At 40.7% G+C, this 15,798-nt stretch overlaps 1 protein-coding gene across 1 annotated transcript; it reads right to left on the reverse strand.

Moving 5' to 3' along the window:
- Positions 1-7,721: 7,721 nt before the first annotated feature.
- On the reverse strand, positions 7,722-12,424 carry LOC139950110 (uncharacterized). The gene has a single exon (XM_071948737.1). The coding sequence runs from the start codon at positions 11,978-11,980 to the stop codon at positions 10,676-10,678; it is 1,305 nt and encodes a 434-aa protein (XP_071804838.1). The 5' UTR covers positions 11,981-12,424; the 3' UTR covers positions 7,722-10,675.
- Between the last annotated feature and the right edge of the window lie 3,374 nt (positions 12,425-15,798).

Below are 15,798 nucleotides of genomic sequence, written 5' to 3' on the forward strand. Positions count from 1 at the left end.
GAGCACCAGTCTGAATTGAAATGCAGTCAACTACCGAACACGACCGTCACCCAGTTTTTTTTAAGCGGTGCTGTGTTTAGTCTGTGTATTAAGGGTTGAGGTGTGATCCCCACTAAAATAAGCATACAGGCATGGGCGTCAATCGGGGGGGGGGGGCAGGGGTACATGTCCCCCCCCCCCCCCACCTTTTGGAGGGTGGGGACACAATATCAAATGTCCCCACCCTCCCACCTTTTTGACCACCTTTATCATGAAGCCCAAGTTTTGCACTGTGTATGACGAAACCCTGTGTCCCTATATGGGGATTAATACTGTGGGCAAAGGATACAATATCCCCCTCAAAATTGACCCTAGATTGCATCACAGCGCATCTAAAATGCAAAATTTGTTGACAGATTTGCACCTCCCCCTTGAAAGAGTGGAAGGGCATGAACCCCACCCACCCCACCCCATTTTCGAAGGGTGGGGGGCACAGTATCAAATGTTCCCCGTGTCGTTTGACCACCTTTATCATGAAAATCGTGTTTTGCACTGAGAGACTGTGGAGCACTGGAACACAATATTCACACAGCTCATTGTTCTGTTTCGTTTGCCATTTGGCCGCTAAATGGCCTTAAAGATTGCACCACAGAGCATCTAAAAATACAAAATTTGCCCGGGCCCTTGAGCAGGTCATGACCCATGCCGTAAAGGTGTCACACTCGTGTGCTCACTCTTTGACAGTATTTCCCCCTAAAACTTGGTTCATAGATCCACACTTGAAGATGCTGTCAACCCAAAAGGTTCTACTGCTGCTCACATTTTACAGATGTTCTGTTCCGTTCTGTATGACTCTTATACTGGCCTAAGATTGCACCACAGAGCATCTAGAATGCAAAATTTTCCCGGGCCCTTAAGCGGGCCCGGACCCATGCCGTAAAGGTTTCACACTTACGTGCTCTCTCTTTTACACTATTTCCCCCTCAAACTTGGTTGATAGATCCGCACTTGAAGATGCTGTCAACCCAAAAGGTTCTACTGCTGCTAACATTTTACAGATGTTCTGTTCCATTCTGACAGATTTGCCCCATAAAACTTGTATCTTAGGTCTGGTGATGATAGGGATGAAACGCCGTCTGAGCATTAGAACGTACAAACAATATTAATATAACGAAGCTATAATTGAGTTGCTTTTTAGGTATACAATAACCATGATAGCAAGAATAGGTTCATCATAGCTTGAAATAGGCATTACATTCCAACATCTGAGAGTGGGGAACATCACTCCTCAGATTCACTAGATTGCACCAGAGAGCATCTACGGGCTAAACAAATTCCCGGGGCCCGCTTTAGGCCCACGCCGTAAATGTTATGTCCCCCCACGTTTCAAGACGGATTGACGCCCGTGCATACAGTACAGGCACAGGGCATGAACAATACTTAGTTAATGTTTTACAGCTTTGTATGCAAAGGGGAATTTATTCATTGGCTCTTGAAAATTAATCGAGAACCCCTTCAGTGTAACTTCTCCAAACGGACTGAGCATGCAATCTTGACAAAATTCCAAGTTGAAAGTTGGGCCAATATTGTCCTGCTGAAACCCTCTTTGGGTGCGGGGGGGGGGGTTGTACTCGCAAATGTGGCTTTCCAGAAACAAATATGGAATAATAATAATAGACAATGTTTTCAAACACACCAATCAACAGTTTCATTATCACACGTTATGGTCTTATAGCCAAATGTTATTGCATGGAAAAAAGGGGAAAAACTTTTTATGGATTCGACCGAACTAAAAGTAAAGTACAAAAATTAAGTAATGCAAATAAAATGTTTAATAAAAACATTGGGAGACTTTTTGAAAGCTCTGCCACTAGAGGGCAGCAGACCTACCAGGTAAGGGTGCACAACTCCTATAGCAAACAATGGTAAATGGTAAAAATTCAAAAATACTCAAAAAATATTTAGAAGTCTCTCAGCCTCTTGAAAATTAAATCAGATACATTGTCATACAACTAAACTTCAGATTTCTTCTCAATTTTTGGTAGGTCAGCATTTTGAAATTTTTGCTAATTACCCTAGAAGAAACACTCCCAAAAACTCATGCACACCGCTTGTTAACATTGGGGAACTCGTGTCCAGTACGTCCTGTTCCAGAACAGTTTGGTTTATGCTGGCAATGTAATATGAAAAACAAAATACAGTTTGTCTAAATCTAAAATACTAAATCAAAAACACGCAAAACACAAGGTATTTGCTGTCAGTGACCGTCACTCATGCTTCTCCTATTCCTAAAATTGTTGACATTACCTGGTGAAGAGCGCCCTCTCTTGGTGATTGGCAGATAGTCTAAAGTTTCCCATTATACCAACGTAAACATTCGCCTTGGCCTATATAATTATCTTAGCAGTACATCGTTAATTGCTTCTCTCCGAGGAGTAAATTTGTTCCATATTCCTGCAGACATGTTTTATTTTGTTAATTAAATAATCAATTTTTAGTCACCTTGGCCGAACGTGTCTGTGTTTTGTTAATTAAATAATCAAATTTTAGTCACCTTGGCCGAACGTGTCTGTAATCAACTAATTTCATTAATTTCTCACAGCACCACCGTATTTTATTGGTTGGTTGTTGAAATTACACTCGTTCCCTCGCTTGAACGTTTGCTCAAACCGTGACCTTTTCGCAAAAACTCCGTACGCGCGCTATAGACCTTTTAGTGTGTGTCGTGTGCGTTCGTTTAGCTTCCCTGGGTCGACCCCGCGGTCTGTGCGTTCGAATAGCTTTGACGTCATTCCAGGGGCTCACCCGGGTCAGCCCCAGTGCCCTGCTTGTGGAGTGGGTCACTTGGCGTCACTTGGGGTGACCCGAGGTGCATGATGTCAACACGAGAAGGCGAGTGTGATCGTTCTATTAGCTCTTGTCAGGGGCTCACCCGACGAGTGAGCACTGTGGCCCAGGGAAGCTAATCGAACGCACCCACAATAAGTCTGGTTCCCCGACCCAAAAATCTCCGACTAGGCTCTGTCGAATGAATAGGGTCCGGTATCACCCAAAATCACGTGACCAAAAAGGAGGAATTCCTCCTTTTTCGAAGTTATCCGAAATGTTCCGAACGTGTTGTCTTCAACACTCGGACTGTATCGTTAATGTTCGGTATGGAATCATAATGTCAGTCCTGTCTGTCGGCCGTAGATCCAGGAGTTTTTATGCTAGCAGGCGTTGTGCCTAAATAAAGTTCAAAATATAAACCTGGAAAATCGCTCCGGGATCTGGTAAGTTTTTGTCCTTTTTTTTTTCTTCAAAAATATTTTCCCAAATGCGTTTTGACTTGAGTGTTCATTAGACATTGAGGATTTTAAAAGTGTCATGATTTTGGAAAGTGGTAAAAATGGGGCAAATCTGTTGACTAGCTGTCGAAATTATACGTATTGAACCAGATTGTTATTATGATTTGCAGATCAAAAGAATTCTCCGTAACCCTCCTGCCTGGCGGCCGTCGGGAGGAGGGTTACGTTATCGCAACTAGTGCAGACATGGTTTCCCTGGAGATGACCCCCGACCCTGACAAGTTGCGTTATGCTCTATTTTTAACCGTGGGTGATACCTGACCTAAGATTTTTATCAAAGTTGGAGTGCGTTTTGGCGACCCGAACCCAGAAACATTGTCATCCGTTGAGCGTTTTTGCGTGTTCGCTTGAGCGCGGTGACGATGCTGTTCAGACCAACCGGTAATTAACCGACTTGTTAAGTAGGTTGGGCTTTGGTTGGGGTCACCAAAACGCACTCGTGATCTCCAGCTGGACCAGCATGCACCTCACGCCATGCATACTGCTCCTGGGTACTGAGTATTAATTGCGATAAGGGCCCAATTTCATAGAGCTGCTTAGTGGGCGATTACGGCTTGCTGTGCGATTTCCATTGCAGAGCGTTGCTAATCGTAAGCACACAAAAAGGCATGCCAACCTTCCGGCACTTCCTGCACGTGTATGACGTCACTGCAAATCCACGGTGAACGCGCAGTCGGGCCGGCTATTTCTTCTGCTAACCTGTGAAATACGCTTGAATCTTTGCAAATCAAATTTTCCTATACAGCAAACCAAAAAAATGCTTACAAAAACTAATGGGAGCTGTTGCAAAAAAAAAAAAAAATTAAAGAGTAAAAACAAAAGAGGGACAATAGAAGGTCCATGGTTACATACAGGCGTTTACAAGAATTCCCTAGGACATGCACCGGCTTTCTTCAGTTCAACTGAGCTTAAAATCACCTTGGAAACCTGTACGCTTTCCTTAAAAGCAATGGGTTTCAGTTTAAGCCAACGGCATCACACGATATGTTCCTCATTTTGAATAATTTCTTACCAATCTCGACAAAGCAAGGACACCAACCTGGAGTGCGTTTTGGGGGTCGTAACCAATAACTGTTTCGGTCACGTTGCCCATTGGTTAAGCATTGCCCAAAACGCACCCTGGGTTCTTCTACCTCCATGGTTCTACTCTCTGATGTTTTCATGCTTTGCTGAAGAAGCAGCAACCACTGAGAAAATAAAAGATCAAGAGATATTTTTTAAACTTTACAAGAATTGAAACTTCAGACGTGTAATACTATTGATCAATTTGTAGTCACCTTGGCCGATAATTATCTTTGCAATACACCGTTAAAAATGGTACACTTCACAGGAATTAAATTGGTTTCATATTCCCGCAGATATGCTTTCTATTGTTAATTAAGTAATCCAATTTTAGTCACCTTGGCCGAACGTGTCTGTTGTGAACTACTTTATTAATTTCTCACAGCTCCACTATGCACCAGTGTTTAATTGGTTGGTTGTTGGAATTAGACTCGTATCGTCGCTTGAACGTTTCCTCCCTTCGTGCTGTTTGGCTCATTGTGCAATTGAGCTTGAAATCACCATGGAAGCTGGTACGTTTTTCACAAAAGCAGGGTGCCTTTATAAGCCAACGGCACACACGATATTCATCACTGAGCTTTCTGACCAAACCTCGACCACACCAGAGCCAGCCTGAGTTCTACTCTCTGATGTTTTCATGCTTCGCTGAAAAAGCAACAACCACTGAGGAAGAAAACATCAATACATCGTTTGAACTTTATAAGATTGAGACACATTGACGTGGGTGCGAGCTGCAATTTTAACCACTCGATCAGTGTGTGCAAAAGTGCTGTTATTAGACTTTGTCGATCCCAAACTAACAGATTTTTCGTTATTGAAATAATGGGAGGATTTTTTTTGCCTTCTGTTTTGTTGCTTCTCTTCACCATTGGTATGAGTTCTGCTTATTCGTGTAAGCCTCAGACGTTTTGTCCGTTCGGCTGGGAGTCATGGCGCGGCTCTTGCTACAAACATATTGAAGGAGGACCAATAACTTGGCAAGCAGGGAGATTGAAATGTCAGGAGATCGGAGGGGAGATATTTGCGCCTTCATCGTTGGAGGAAAATAACTATATACAGAGTAAAGCTGACTTACTTGTCGGTCATACGTGGATTGGTTGCAATGATATAGAGATTGAAGGGAAGTGGAACTGCACTTCAGACAGCGGGTTTATGAACTGGTACGAGAACGAGCCAGACGGCTTAACTGATACAAACTGTGCTGAGCTTCTACCCCAAACCCCATATGTCGGTAAATGGGTAGATCATAGATGCTCAAATATCAATCAAGTTTTCTGCAAACTCAAAGGCGAGGAAGTCAAGTTGAAGCAATGGCGCCTGCTTGCGTCGTGTCTGACCGGCCACACCTTACGAGAGATACCGACCAGTAACATTCATGCCTGCGCCGCTGAGTGCCAATACGACCCCAGGTGTCGCTCCTTCAACGTGCAGCATTATACGACAGGGGATCGAAATTGCCAACTCAACAATAGCACCCGCTACGAGTCCGACCACACCCAGTTTGTGAAGTCCAAGAAACCTTTCACGTGTATTTACGGAGAGAGATAATTTCAACAATGTTACGTCACAATGAGTAAAAACATTGAAATGACGCTCAAGTGCAAGCATGCAACAGCCGATCGTGGACTTTTACTCAAATAATCGTAGCCCAAAGTCGTGACTACTTATGTTAAATTGTATAAATTTTCAGTTGAATAAAACAATTTCTAATTCAATTTTGTTCTCTGACAAAAAAAACAAGAGGAACGTTACATTTTTTGGTGAGAAAAAAACCCGTCTATGTTTACAATTTACATAAAACTTACATAGTCGTTGATAGTAGAAAACATCCCTTGTCTGAATTGTCATATTTGATGAGAGCTAGCTAAAACACAATTCTGATTTGGAGTTTATTGCCCAGTGAGCGTTTCATTCATTTTTGTTTTTAAATATAAATCGATGTCATGCAAAATGTGTAATCGGTTTTTCACATTTTTTCTCGTGATGCCTGATCGACCGTCAAACTACTACAGGTTTGTCAGTTTGTGCATAATATGGTGGATTACATTATGTGCTACACTGCCAGCAACTCAGTGTTTTGTTAGGAAAAAACAAATTTTGTAATGTTCCTTTAAACACAACAAATCTGCCAACGAGACTTGTGATGCAATCAACACGTCACCATTGAGTAAAAAACATAGAAATGACGCTCAAGTGCCAGAAACTGGCGATCGTGGACATTGACTCAAAGATTCATAGCCCAAAGTTGGGTTATTTTAACATTTTGTTTTATTGTTGTAGTCTTTTGGTAAGTTTTAAATGATCTGTACGTTTAGTAGCGACACTGAAGTGTAATGGCAATAAAAAAACCTTTAGGTAAGATAACAGCTTTTGGTTATAATTATGTCGTATTTTGATAATGTTTTCACTTCGAAGTTTACTACATAATTGCAGTTATGGAAAACGATATCACTTATTATCCCAAAATATCTGAATATGAGAAGCGTAACTGACTGTAACCTTTCTCAGATTGTGTGTTCCATTCACAGATTGATCTTCTTGCGTGGACTTATCCGCTCTGGATTTCAGGCAGTCCATTAATCTCTACCACATGTTTGGTTTATCATTGAAACAAACAGTGGGTTCCAATTACAAATGTTTGTAATCCCTTCAGGCAAACTTAGTTTCCAGTTGAGAAATTAAGCAAAAAAGTAACAAATCTTTCAATTTCGTATAAAGACCAAAAGAATAATACAAAATAAATAAATAGAAATAACTAAACTCCCTCAATAACAAAACCCAGACGGTTTCTCATCAAGAAAACAAATCACAAAATGAATTCTCCTTTCAACGGGACACTTTGGAACGCTAGGTGGCAGCAGACTTGCCAGGTAAAATTTCAATAAACTTTTTCGCAAAAATACCCATTGCGCAAGAGCTAACTGTTGAATGAGGTGCATGCTGGTGTAGCTAACAATCAAGTTTGATTCCTAGCTAAACCAGCATGCACCTCATTCAACAGTTAGCGCTTGCGCAATGGGTATTCGCGAAAAGGTATGTTGCCTACGTAGTTCTGAGCATGCGCACATTGCCGAAAAACAATGAGTTTACCTGGTAAGTCTGCTGCCACCAGGCGCCCCAAAAGATCCCCATTAAAATAAAACACAACTAATTTTCGCTTGAGGTTTGGGGACGAGGTGAACGGGGTTGTGTAGGCCTTCTGTAAAATTCAACGTAACGTTTAGTTTACAACATTTCAGAGATATAACAGCTTAATTCAATGTAAAATTAATCTCTTTTGATGTTAAAGGAACGCAATAAATAATGATTTCGAGAGAGATTTAATTACTTCCTGTATTTTATTGAACAACATAATTAATGTGGCCTAGTGGTTAGACTGCAGGACTTGCAATAACAAGGTTGTGGGTTCGAATCCCTCAGCTTACCACTGATTTCACAATGACTAGAATAAGTATTGTCGTTTAGTTACTGAATCACAACTTCTTGATTTGTGTAATTCATAATCATAGAAGTTAAACCAATGTTTGTATGAGAGAGATTGGCTGTTGCCAGCTTGGCGTTTAGGCCTATATCCCTTTGTGTGAGTTTCCCAAGTTCCCTTGATGGAAAGATCATTCAAACAAACAACAAACAAACAAACAACTTAAAGTCACCTGGAAGTGGTATTTTTTCAAAATAAAGCTTTTGTCACTAATATATGTGTTTTGATGAGTGGAATGTGAATAAACAGTTAACTAAGGTTTTAAAAAATCAGTTCTTATGTTATTTACAAATTTAAGAGTAGACCCCGACCCGAGAGGGCGCTGTTCGTGACGTCAATCGAGGCAGACTTTGCCTGTAATGCGTAGAGTAACACAATGGGAAACTTTAGACTATCTGCCAATCACCAAGAGAGGGCGCTCTTCACCAGGTAATGTCAACAACTTAGGAATAGGAGAAGCATGAGTGACGGTCACTGACAGCAAATACCTTGTGTTTTGCGTGTTTTTGATTTTGTATTTTAGATTTAGACAAACTGTATTTTGTTTTTCATAACACATTGCCAGCATAAACCAAACTGTTCTGGAACAGGACGTACTGGACACGAGTTCCTCAAGGATAACAAGCGGTGTGCATGAGTTTTTGGGAGTGTTTCTTCTAGGGTAATTAGCAAAAATTCCAAAATGCTGACCTACCAAAAGTTGAGAAGAAATCTGAAGTTTAGTTGTATGACAATGTATCTGATTTAATTTTCAAGAGGCTGGGAGACTTCTAAATATTTTTTGAGTGTTTTTGAATTTTTAGCATTTACCATTGTTTGCTATAGGAGTTGTGCACCCTTACCTGGTAGGTCTGCTGCCCTCTAGTGGCAGAGCTTTCAAAAAGTCTCCCATTGCAAAGTACATGTACGGACCAAGTCGTGAGTTTGTACGATTAAAAAAAAAATGCCGACCAGGTGTATTGCTGCTGAATGCAGAGAAACACTTTTTTGAAATGTACCAACTCACGACTTGGACGTACATGTACTTTGCACGTGTGTTTACTATACGCATTGCAGGCAAAGTCTGCCTCGATTGACGTCACAAAAGGGGTAGGCGGAGTCAGCCCCCAAACAACTTTATATATTTTTTAAACATATAAATCGTGACAAACAATTACTAAAAAAATTGTTTTATTGTTCGTAAGCATATACTCTTATGTTTGAAAGAAAAAAAAAATTATATTTCCAGGTGACTTTAAAGCCAGTCCACTGTCAAGTACACTTCGCAAACATCGAGAGTGCTAACGTTCACGAACCAAAACGTCGACAGTAAAGGAAATGTTGTTCCTGGACTTAGAATACGCTTGTCATCCATAATGAGAAGAAACGTTAAATGGCACGTTGCCTTGGATAAGATAATTACTTGATTATTATCCCACACTGGGGAAATTAAAACTGGCCTTTATTCAAACAGATAGGGCGAATTCGTCTATAAAAAGTGTTTGTAGCCGTTTGTTATGAAATGCACAATGGTTAGAAAGATGTTTTAAAAGTAGAATACAATGATCCACACAAATATGCCTCGAAATTGCACGGTTTTCCATTTTTTATATTGCGAACTAAACACGGTCGAACAGTTTGTGGAGTCAAAATTTTGACTCCAATGTAAGTTCGCGACGTAGAGGAAACCGTGCAATTTCGAGTCATTGAGGGGATCATTAATAAAATTTTAAATCATCTTTCTTACCATTATGCATTTCAAAACAAATTGTTACAAACACTTTTTACTTATATACTCGCCCTATCCAAGGCAACGTGTCCATTTAAAGGATTTGGGTACTTTTTGTAACACAAAACACAATGTCCACAGATTTACATTAAACTTACACCGTTTGAAGATAATGGTAGTAGAAAGCGTACCTTAAAATATTAGTTGCTGAGGTGATGTAGTCTTTGAGAAATTAGTAAAACGAAGTCATGAAAAGATGTTTTAAATGCTAAAATAATTTTCGTCTCATGATCACTGAGACGATTTTTTTTCCATGACATTGTTTTACTCATTTCTCAAAAACTACAGCACCTCAACAACAAATATTTTCAGGGGAAGCTTTCTACTATCATTATCTTCAAACTGTGCGAGTTGAATGTAAATCTGTGGACATTGTATTTTTTGTCCTACAAAAAGTACATATAGACCCTTTAATGTGCAAGTCTGTTTCATGTACATGTACATGTACGCCACTACATGTATGTGTGATCAAAGATGTATCTTCGAATACGATTGAGACCTTGTTCTGTCTGTGTGGTTGGGAGTAAATGCCAATTTGGCATAGGCCTGTTATACCTAGAAATGTCACCAACGCATGAACAATTCACCAACAATGTTTTTTGGCAGCCATAACCTAATAAGTTGTTAGAGGCACTGGACGTTGGTAATAACTCAAAGAATAGTTGTTGCAGCATAACGACTTACTTGGTAACGAGCAATGGAGAGCTGTTGATAGTGTAAAGCATTATGAGAAACGGCTCCCTCTGAAGTAACGTAGTTAAGAAACGGGTAATTTTTCACTAAAATTAAAGACACCAGGCCCGAAGCTTTTTTGGGGCATCTGAAAGCACACAAATTCATTGTGCAACAAGGGTGTTTTTTCTTTCATTATTTTCGACTGCAACTTCGATTACCAACATTTTTCACTGGTTTGTTATTTTATGCATATGTTGGAATACACCAGAGTCTTTGTCAATTACCAAAAGTGTCAACGTGTCCAGTGCCTTTCTACAATGATAAAGATGCTACCATCGAACTCCGAGAGTTTGGCAACAGTTTTCAGTTCCCGTCATCTCGGGCACTCCTCGCTTTGGTGAAGTCCACACTCGGCCTCGCTGATATTCCGGTAGTTTCTCTCTTCGACCTGTGCACGTCATCGTACCTAGTGAATTCCCTCTCGCACGTACTACAACGTGATCCGGCAGAGTCACGTTCCGGTAACCGGAACCAGTGGTTACCTGCAGCGCCATCCACGGCGTGTTCGCAATCCGCTAACCACTGCTTCACTCGCTCCCGTTTTCTTAGATCTTTCAGGGAACCCGATGAGTCAGTTAATGTGTCAGGAACATGTACTTCAATCAAGTTAGCCTTGAATGCATTTTGATTGTTCTTCTGTTGCACGATCTGCACGTTCCTTAGTTCCTCCTCGTGGTGATTTAGGTGTGGGTCTCGAGCGATAGATTGTTGGGTCTGATGGATGACTATCATACCCGGTTGATTCAAGTGTTTCGATTTGCCATCAGAGGTAACCCCATAGCTTGTTGATCTCGTTGTCTTTTGCTTCTTTGTGTTTCGTTTTGATTGCTTCCTTGTCGAGGCTATAGTCGGCCTCGCAATGGGATTGTCAAGACCGTGTTCATGAACTGCTGGTAACTGCTTGGGCGCGGGTACCAGGGCTGAGTTAGGCGGAGCAAGTAGTCTCTCTTCGTCACTCAGATTCCGCATCCTCTCATGCCACCATTTGAACTCTTCGATCTTAGCACTGTTAAAAGCATGCAATGAGCTCATTTGATGAAGAGTTGGTAAGTCTTGTCTGTGAGTGGAATGACCGGTTTCATGACCCTGTTTGGCGAGTGGTTGTAGCCGATGAGTCTTGTTATTCTTCCCGTTGGTTCCTCCTCGTGTACTCGTCCACTGAGGTAAAGCTCGTTTAGGGAACGGTTGCAGGTCACCAGCTCCGGGATATTCCGGTTCTGACTTGATGAGCGCTACCGGTCTCTTCTCCAGAAACTCAACCCCTGTTGCAATACTAACGGTTTCATTGTGATGGTGACGGTTTGGTAACGCCGTTCCGTCTTTCAAATCTCGCTCCAGGTACTCCTGGACTTTCCTCCGGATTGACGGTAGTACGATAGGTTCCGTGTGGACCGTTCTCGGTGATGCGGTGTTTTGTGGTGTGCTGGTACTACCGTGGCTGTATCGATAGACGCTACCATTTACCTTGATGATGTTCTTTCTCAACGCAGGATGCATGTCACCAGATTGGATGTTTGCTCTTTTACGTTGGGCTACTAAACGTCGACCATTTTGTGTGAGTTTCGATAGGTGCAATTGTTGTCTTGCTTGTGGTTGCTTTGGGTTCATGGTTTACTCGACGAATACATCTTGGCTCATAGTAATCCAAAAAGGCTGATCCAGCACAAACCGCTTCAATGCTACTGAAGTTCAGTTAACTCTGCCAACGATGGTGTCGTTAATTATTCCAAACCAAAAATAACTACGTTAACGAAGCTGTGACCTTTGCAAAACAACGCCAAACAAGACGAATGCATCAAATCGAATAATTTGTTCAGTGTAATCGGTGACAGAATCCAACCGATAACAATGTTGTTAATTATAATAGTACAATCCAAATTCCACCTTGAAGCTGTCAATCGCACCTGTGGCAAGAGCAAAAACGGTCTTGAGAGTATAGACATTTACGGGAGTGTTTTTCAGTGCAAGAACTCTTGTGGTACACAGTCGCATCCAGCGCCACAAACTGAACATGTTTGGAATTCTAGAAGCACTATGCCGATGATGCCCGGGTTACCACTGACTGTGAAGAGGGTTTGAAGTGAGACGGGTGCTCTGATTGCTAGCACACGAGTTTGGGTTGGAAATGTAAACACAAATCCATTCAATATTTAACCAAGATCGTGATTATCGAGTGTGTGATTTGATGTGGCTTTATTCTTTTCGGGTCATCAGATAGCCTAAAGGTTGCTCATTGTACACACTGAATCCACGATATAGAATGTTTGACATTGCAATATTATCAGATAATGCAGCTATAGAGTTGTTCAATGAATGATGCAGTGTACATAACTACCTATAAAGAACAATAATGCAATCAATAAGAATGATTCTGAAGGATCATGAGGGTCTCCCCTTTAGTGGTTCTGTCCGATTCTAAAAACGAGAACTAAATTTTGAAGGCTTAAGCTCGCAAAGAAGTGTTTTTTACAAACAAGCGGCCATTTATTGTGGAAAGCCGTGCAATTTAATATCACAAGGATTAAACTTTGTCACAAGTGTATTTAATATTAAAATAATCGAAAAGTATATAATGGTATCAAATATTCTTTATAATGGTATCAAGTTTTCTCCCTTGGCATATCCCAACATTATGCGTAAAATAACACACCAGCTGTGGTCATCGCAGTTGCAAGAGAATAATGACAGAAAAAACATTGTTGCATTACTTTAAAAAGGCTTCAGCTGAAGTCTTTTATTATTTGAGTAAGAAGTTACCTCTTTCTCAAAACTACTTAACTTCATGCTCTATATTCAGAGGGAGCCGTTTCTCACAAAATTTTGCACTGCTATCATCTCTCCATTTTGCTCGTTACCACAAATTTTTATGCCAATAATTATTATTTTGAGTAGGCCTAATCACCAGTGCCCAGTGCCTTTAAATAAAACTAACAAAAAATTTGTTTTTAGAATAATCCTTTTTCCGTTGTAATCCAATCTAAACTGACCTCAAGAAAAGCGTGTTATCAATTAGACGGCATCCATTGTATATTATTCATGTCAACATTATTTTACATAACAATCTTGTTGATTTAGCTATGACACCAGTTGCTGAACAAAGAAGCTTAGTGTAAATGCAACGAGATAACAAGATAGAGTAGAGGCTCCATGCAACTACCCATCGACACTGTGTGTGGCAGGGCTTAATTATGTCCCCCGGATATTTGCCCTACCCCCAGTCAATACGGCGAACTGTGTAAAAACTACTTATTACAGCGCCCTCCTTTGAACCATCCTCCTGGGACATACACTGTAATAAAATTGGCGTCTACAGCTACGGCTACGGCTGTTGCCAAGGGTGTTGCTTAGGACGTCCTATGCTTCAACGCATGATGACGTGAAAATCTATAGCCGTAGCTGTAGCTGTAGCCAACAATTTGGACACGGCCTTCACTCTGCGTACGTGCTCAATACAACAATTATACGATATGTTAAAGAATGGACATAACAATAAGCAAGGAGTAAATTGCGGGTTAGAGGTCATAACATAAAGCTTTACACAAACCATATAAAGGGCTGAAAAGCAAGAAAAACTTCTACTCCATCAGAGTTATTTCAGAATGGAACCACGTCATGTAGTGGACGCATCCTCAACCAACATGATGTTTAAGAACCAAATTGATGCATATTATTGGAAAGAAATTGGCAATGTTTAAGAACCAAATTGATGCATATTGGAAAGAAATTGGATATGGGGGTCATAAAGGTTAACCTATGCATTTTCATAAACCTAATAAGTATGAAATTGTTGACGTCAGCGTGCAGATGTTGCCCGTGTCTGATAAGAACGGGTGCTATGGCAATACTTTGTGGTATCCAAACTTATTATGCCCTCCGAGCTGGTTGATGTTGCGCCCTCTATCTGGTGACTCGTATTGAACTTATTCAGACTCGACTGGTCCCCAGTCTTTATGACAAAGATGAAGACAGTTAATGTGTAATAGTGCACAACTGAATATTTGATTGAAAACAATTTATTGAAAACAATTTACAGAAAAGACAATGAATATGTACCTATTAATTGTGTTTTCTGTAAACTTGTTAAAACAAGTTGTAAGGATGGTAAATATAATATTGCCATGTACTTCAAATTGGTATACCAGCTAAAAATTCATTACATGGTATACAATCCATTAATTTAGTCACAAAAATTGTCCTCAAATTACTCCAATATTTTTTCTTCGATTTACTGACGACGCCACTCCAATTACGCGGCTCCAGTTCCTAGTTGCACTTTCCGGAAACCGCGGTTGCTTACTGAGTGAGTCAATCACGGAAGAACACAATAAGAGAGAGGGATTTATAGAAGGCCCAGTTCATGGTCTGACTAGGTCACGCTAAGAGGACGACGTGTCTTCAGCTTAAAGGCACTGGACACCTTTGGTAATTGTCAAAGACCAGTGTTCCCTCCTGGTGTATTCCAACATGTGCATCAAATAACAAATCTGTGAAAATTTGCCCTCAATTGGTCATCGAAGTTGCGAGAAAGGAATGGAAGAAAACATACCGTGGTTGTACAGAAGTTCGTGCTTTCAGGCTGTTAGAAATAAAAGGCTTCAGTTGAAGTCTTTCAATATTTGAGTGAGAAGTTACCTCTTCCTCAAAAAATACGTTTCTTAAGATAAAGCTGTTTCTCACAATGTTTTAACTGCAGGTCTTTTGCTCGTTACCAAGTAAGTTTTTATGTTTTAACATAATAAATGGTTAAAACCATTATTTTGAGAACTACCAACTATTGCCCACCAGTGCCCTACCAGTTTATACCTTTGGTTTTCGGAACCGTTCGGTTGTTTTAATCATAGAATAACATATGAAGGTCTCATTTCAAAAGGTATTCGCATTGTTGAGATCGCCGAAAATACGGAGCGGTTATATATTACGTCTACCCAGGACGAATTATCCCCAACATGATACCAACAGTTTGTACTGGGGCACATCTTCTAGCAAGTTAGAATTTCAAACACCAATTGGATTTATTTTATTTTATATGGCAATAATGCGCCTCTCTAGTAATATTTTATGCATGATTACGTCACTTTTTTTCCCCAAGACGAGGCCAAAGGTGAAGCCACTGCAAGTGATGGTGGACTTGCGCCTGTTGAGGCGTCTGCATTATTATCTCGGAACCATCAGCCTTACTGAAGTTACTGGCCGAGCCCAAGCTGATCTGAGCTGGAGCCCAAGCCGACGCCCGAGTCAAAGCTTAAAGACACTGGACACTATTGGTAATTGTCAAAGACCAGTCTTCTCACTTGGTGTATCTCAGCATATGCCTAAAATAACAAACCTGTGAAAATTTGAGCTTGATTGGTCGTCAGAGTTGCGAGATAACTATGAAAGAAAAAACACCCTTGTCACACGAAGTTGTGTGCTTTCAGATGCTTGAT

The sequence above is a fragment of the Asterias amurensis genome, chromosome 17 (assembly GCF_032118995.1).
Source record: "Asterias amurensis chromosome 17, ASM3211899v1".
NCBI lineage: Eukaryota > Metazoa > Echinodermata > Asteroidea > Forcipulatida > Asteriidae > Asterias > Asterias amurensis.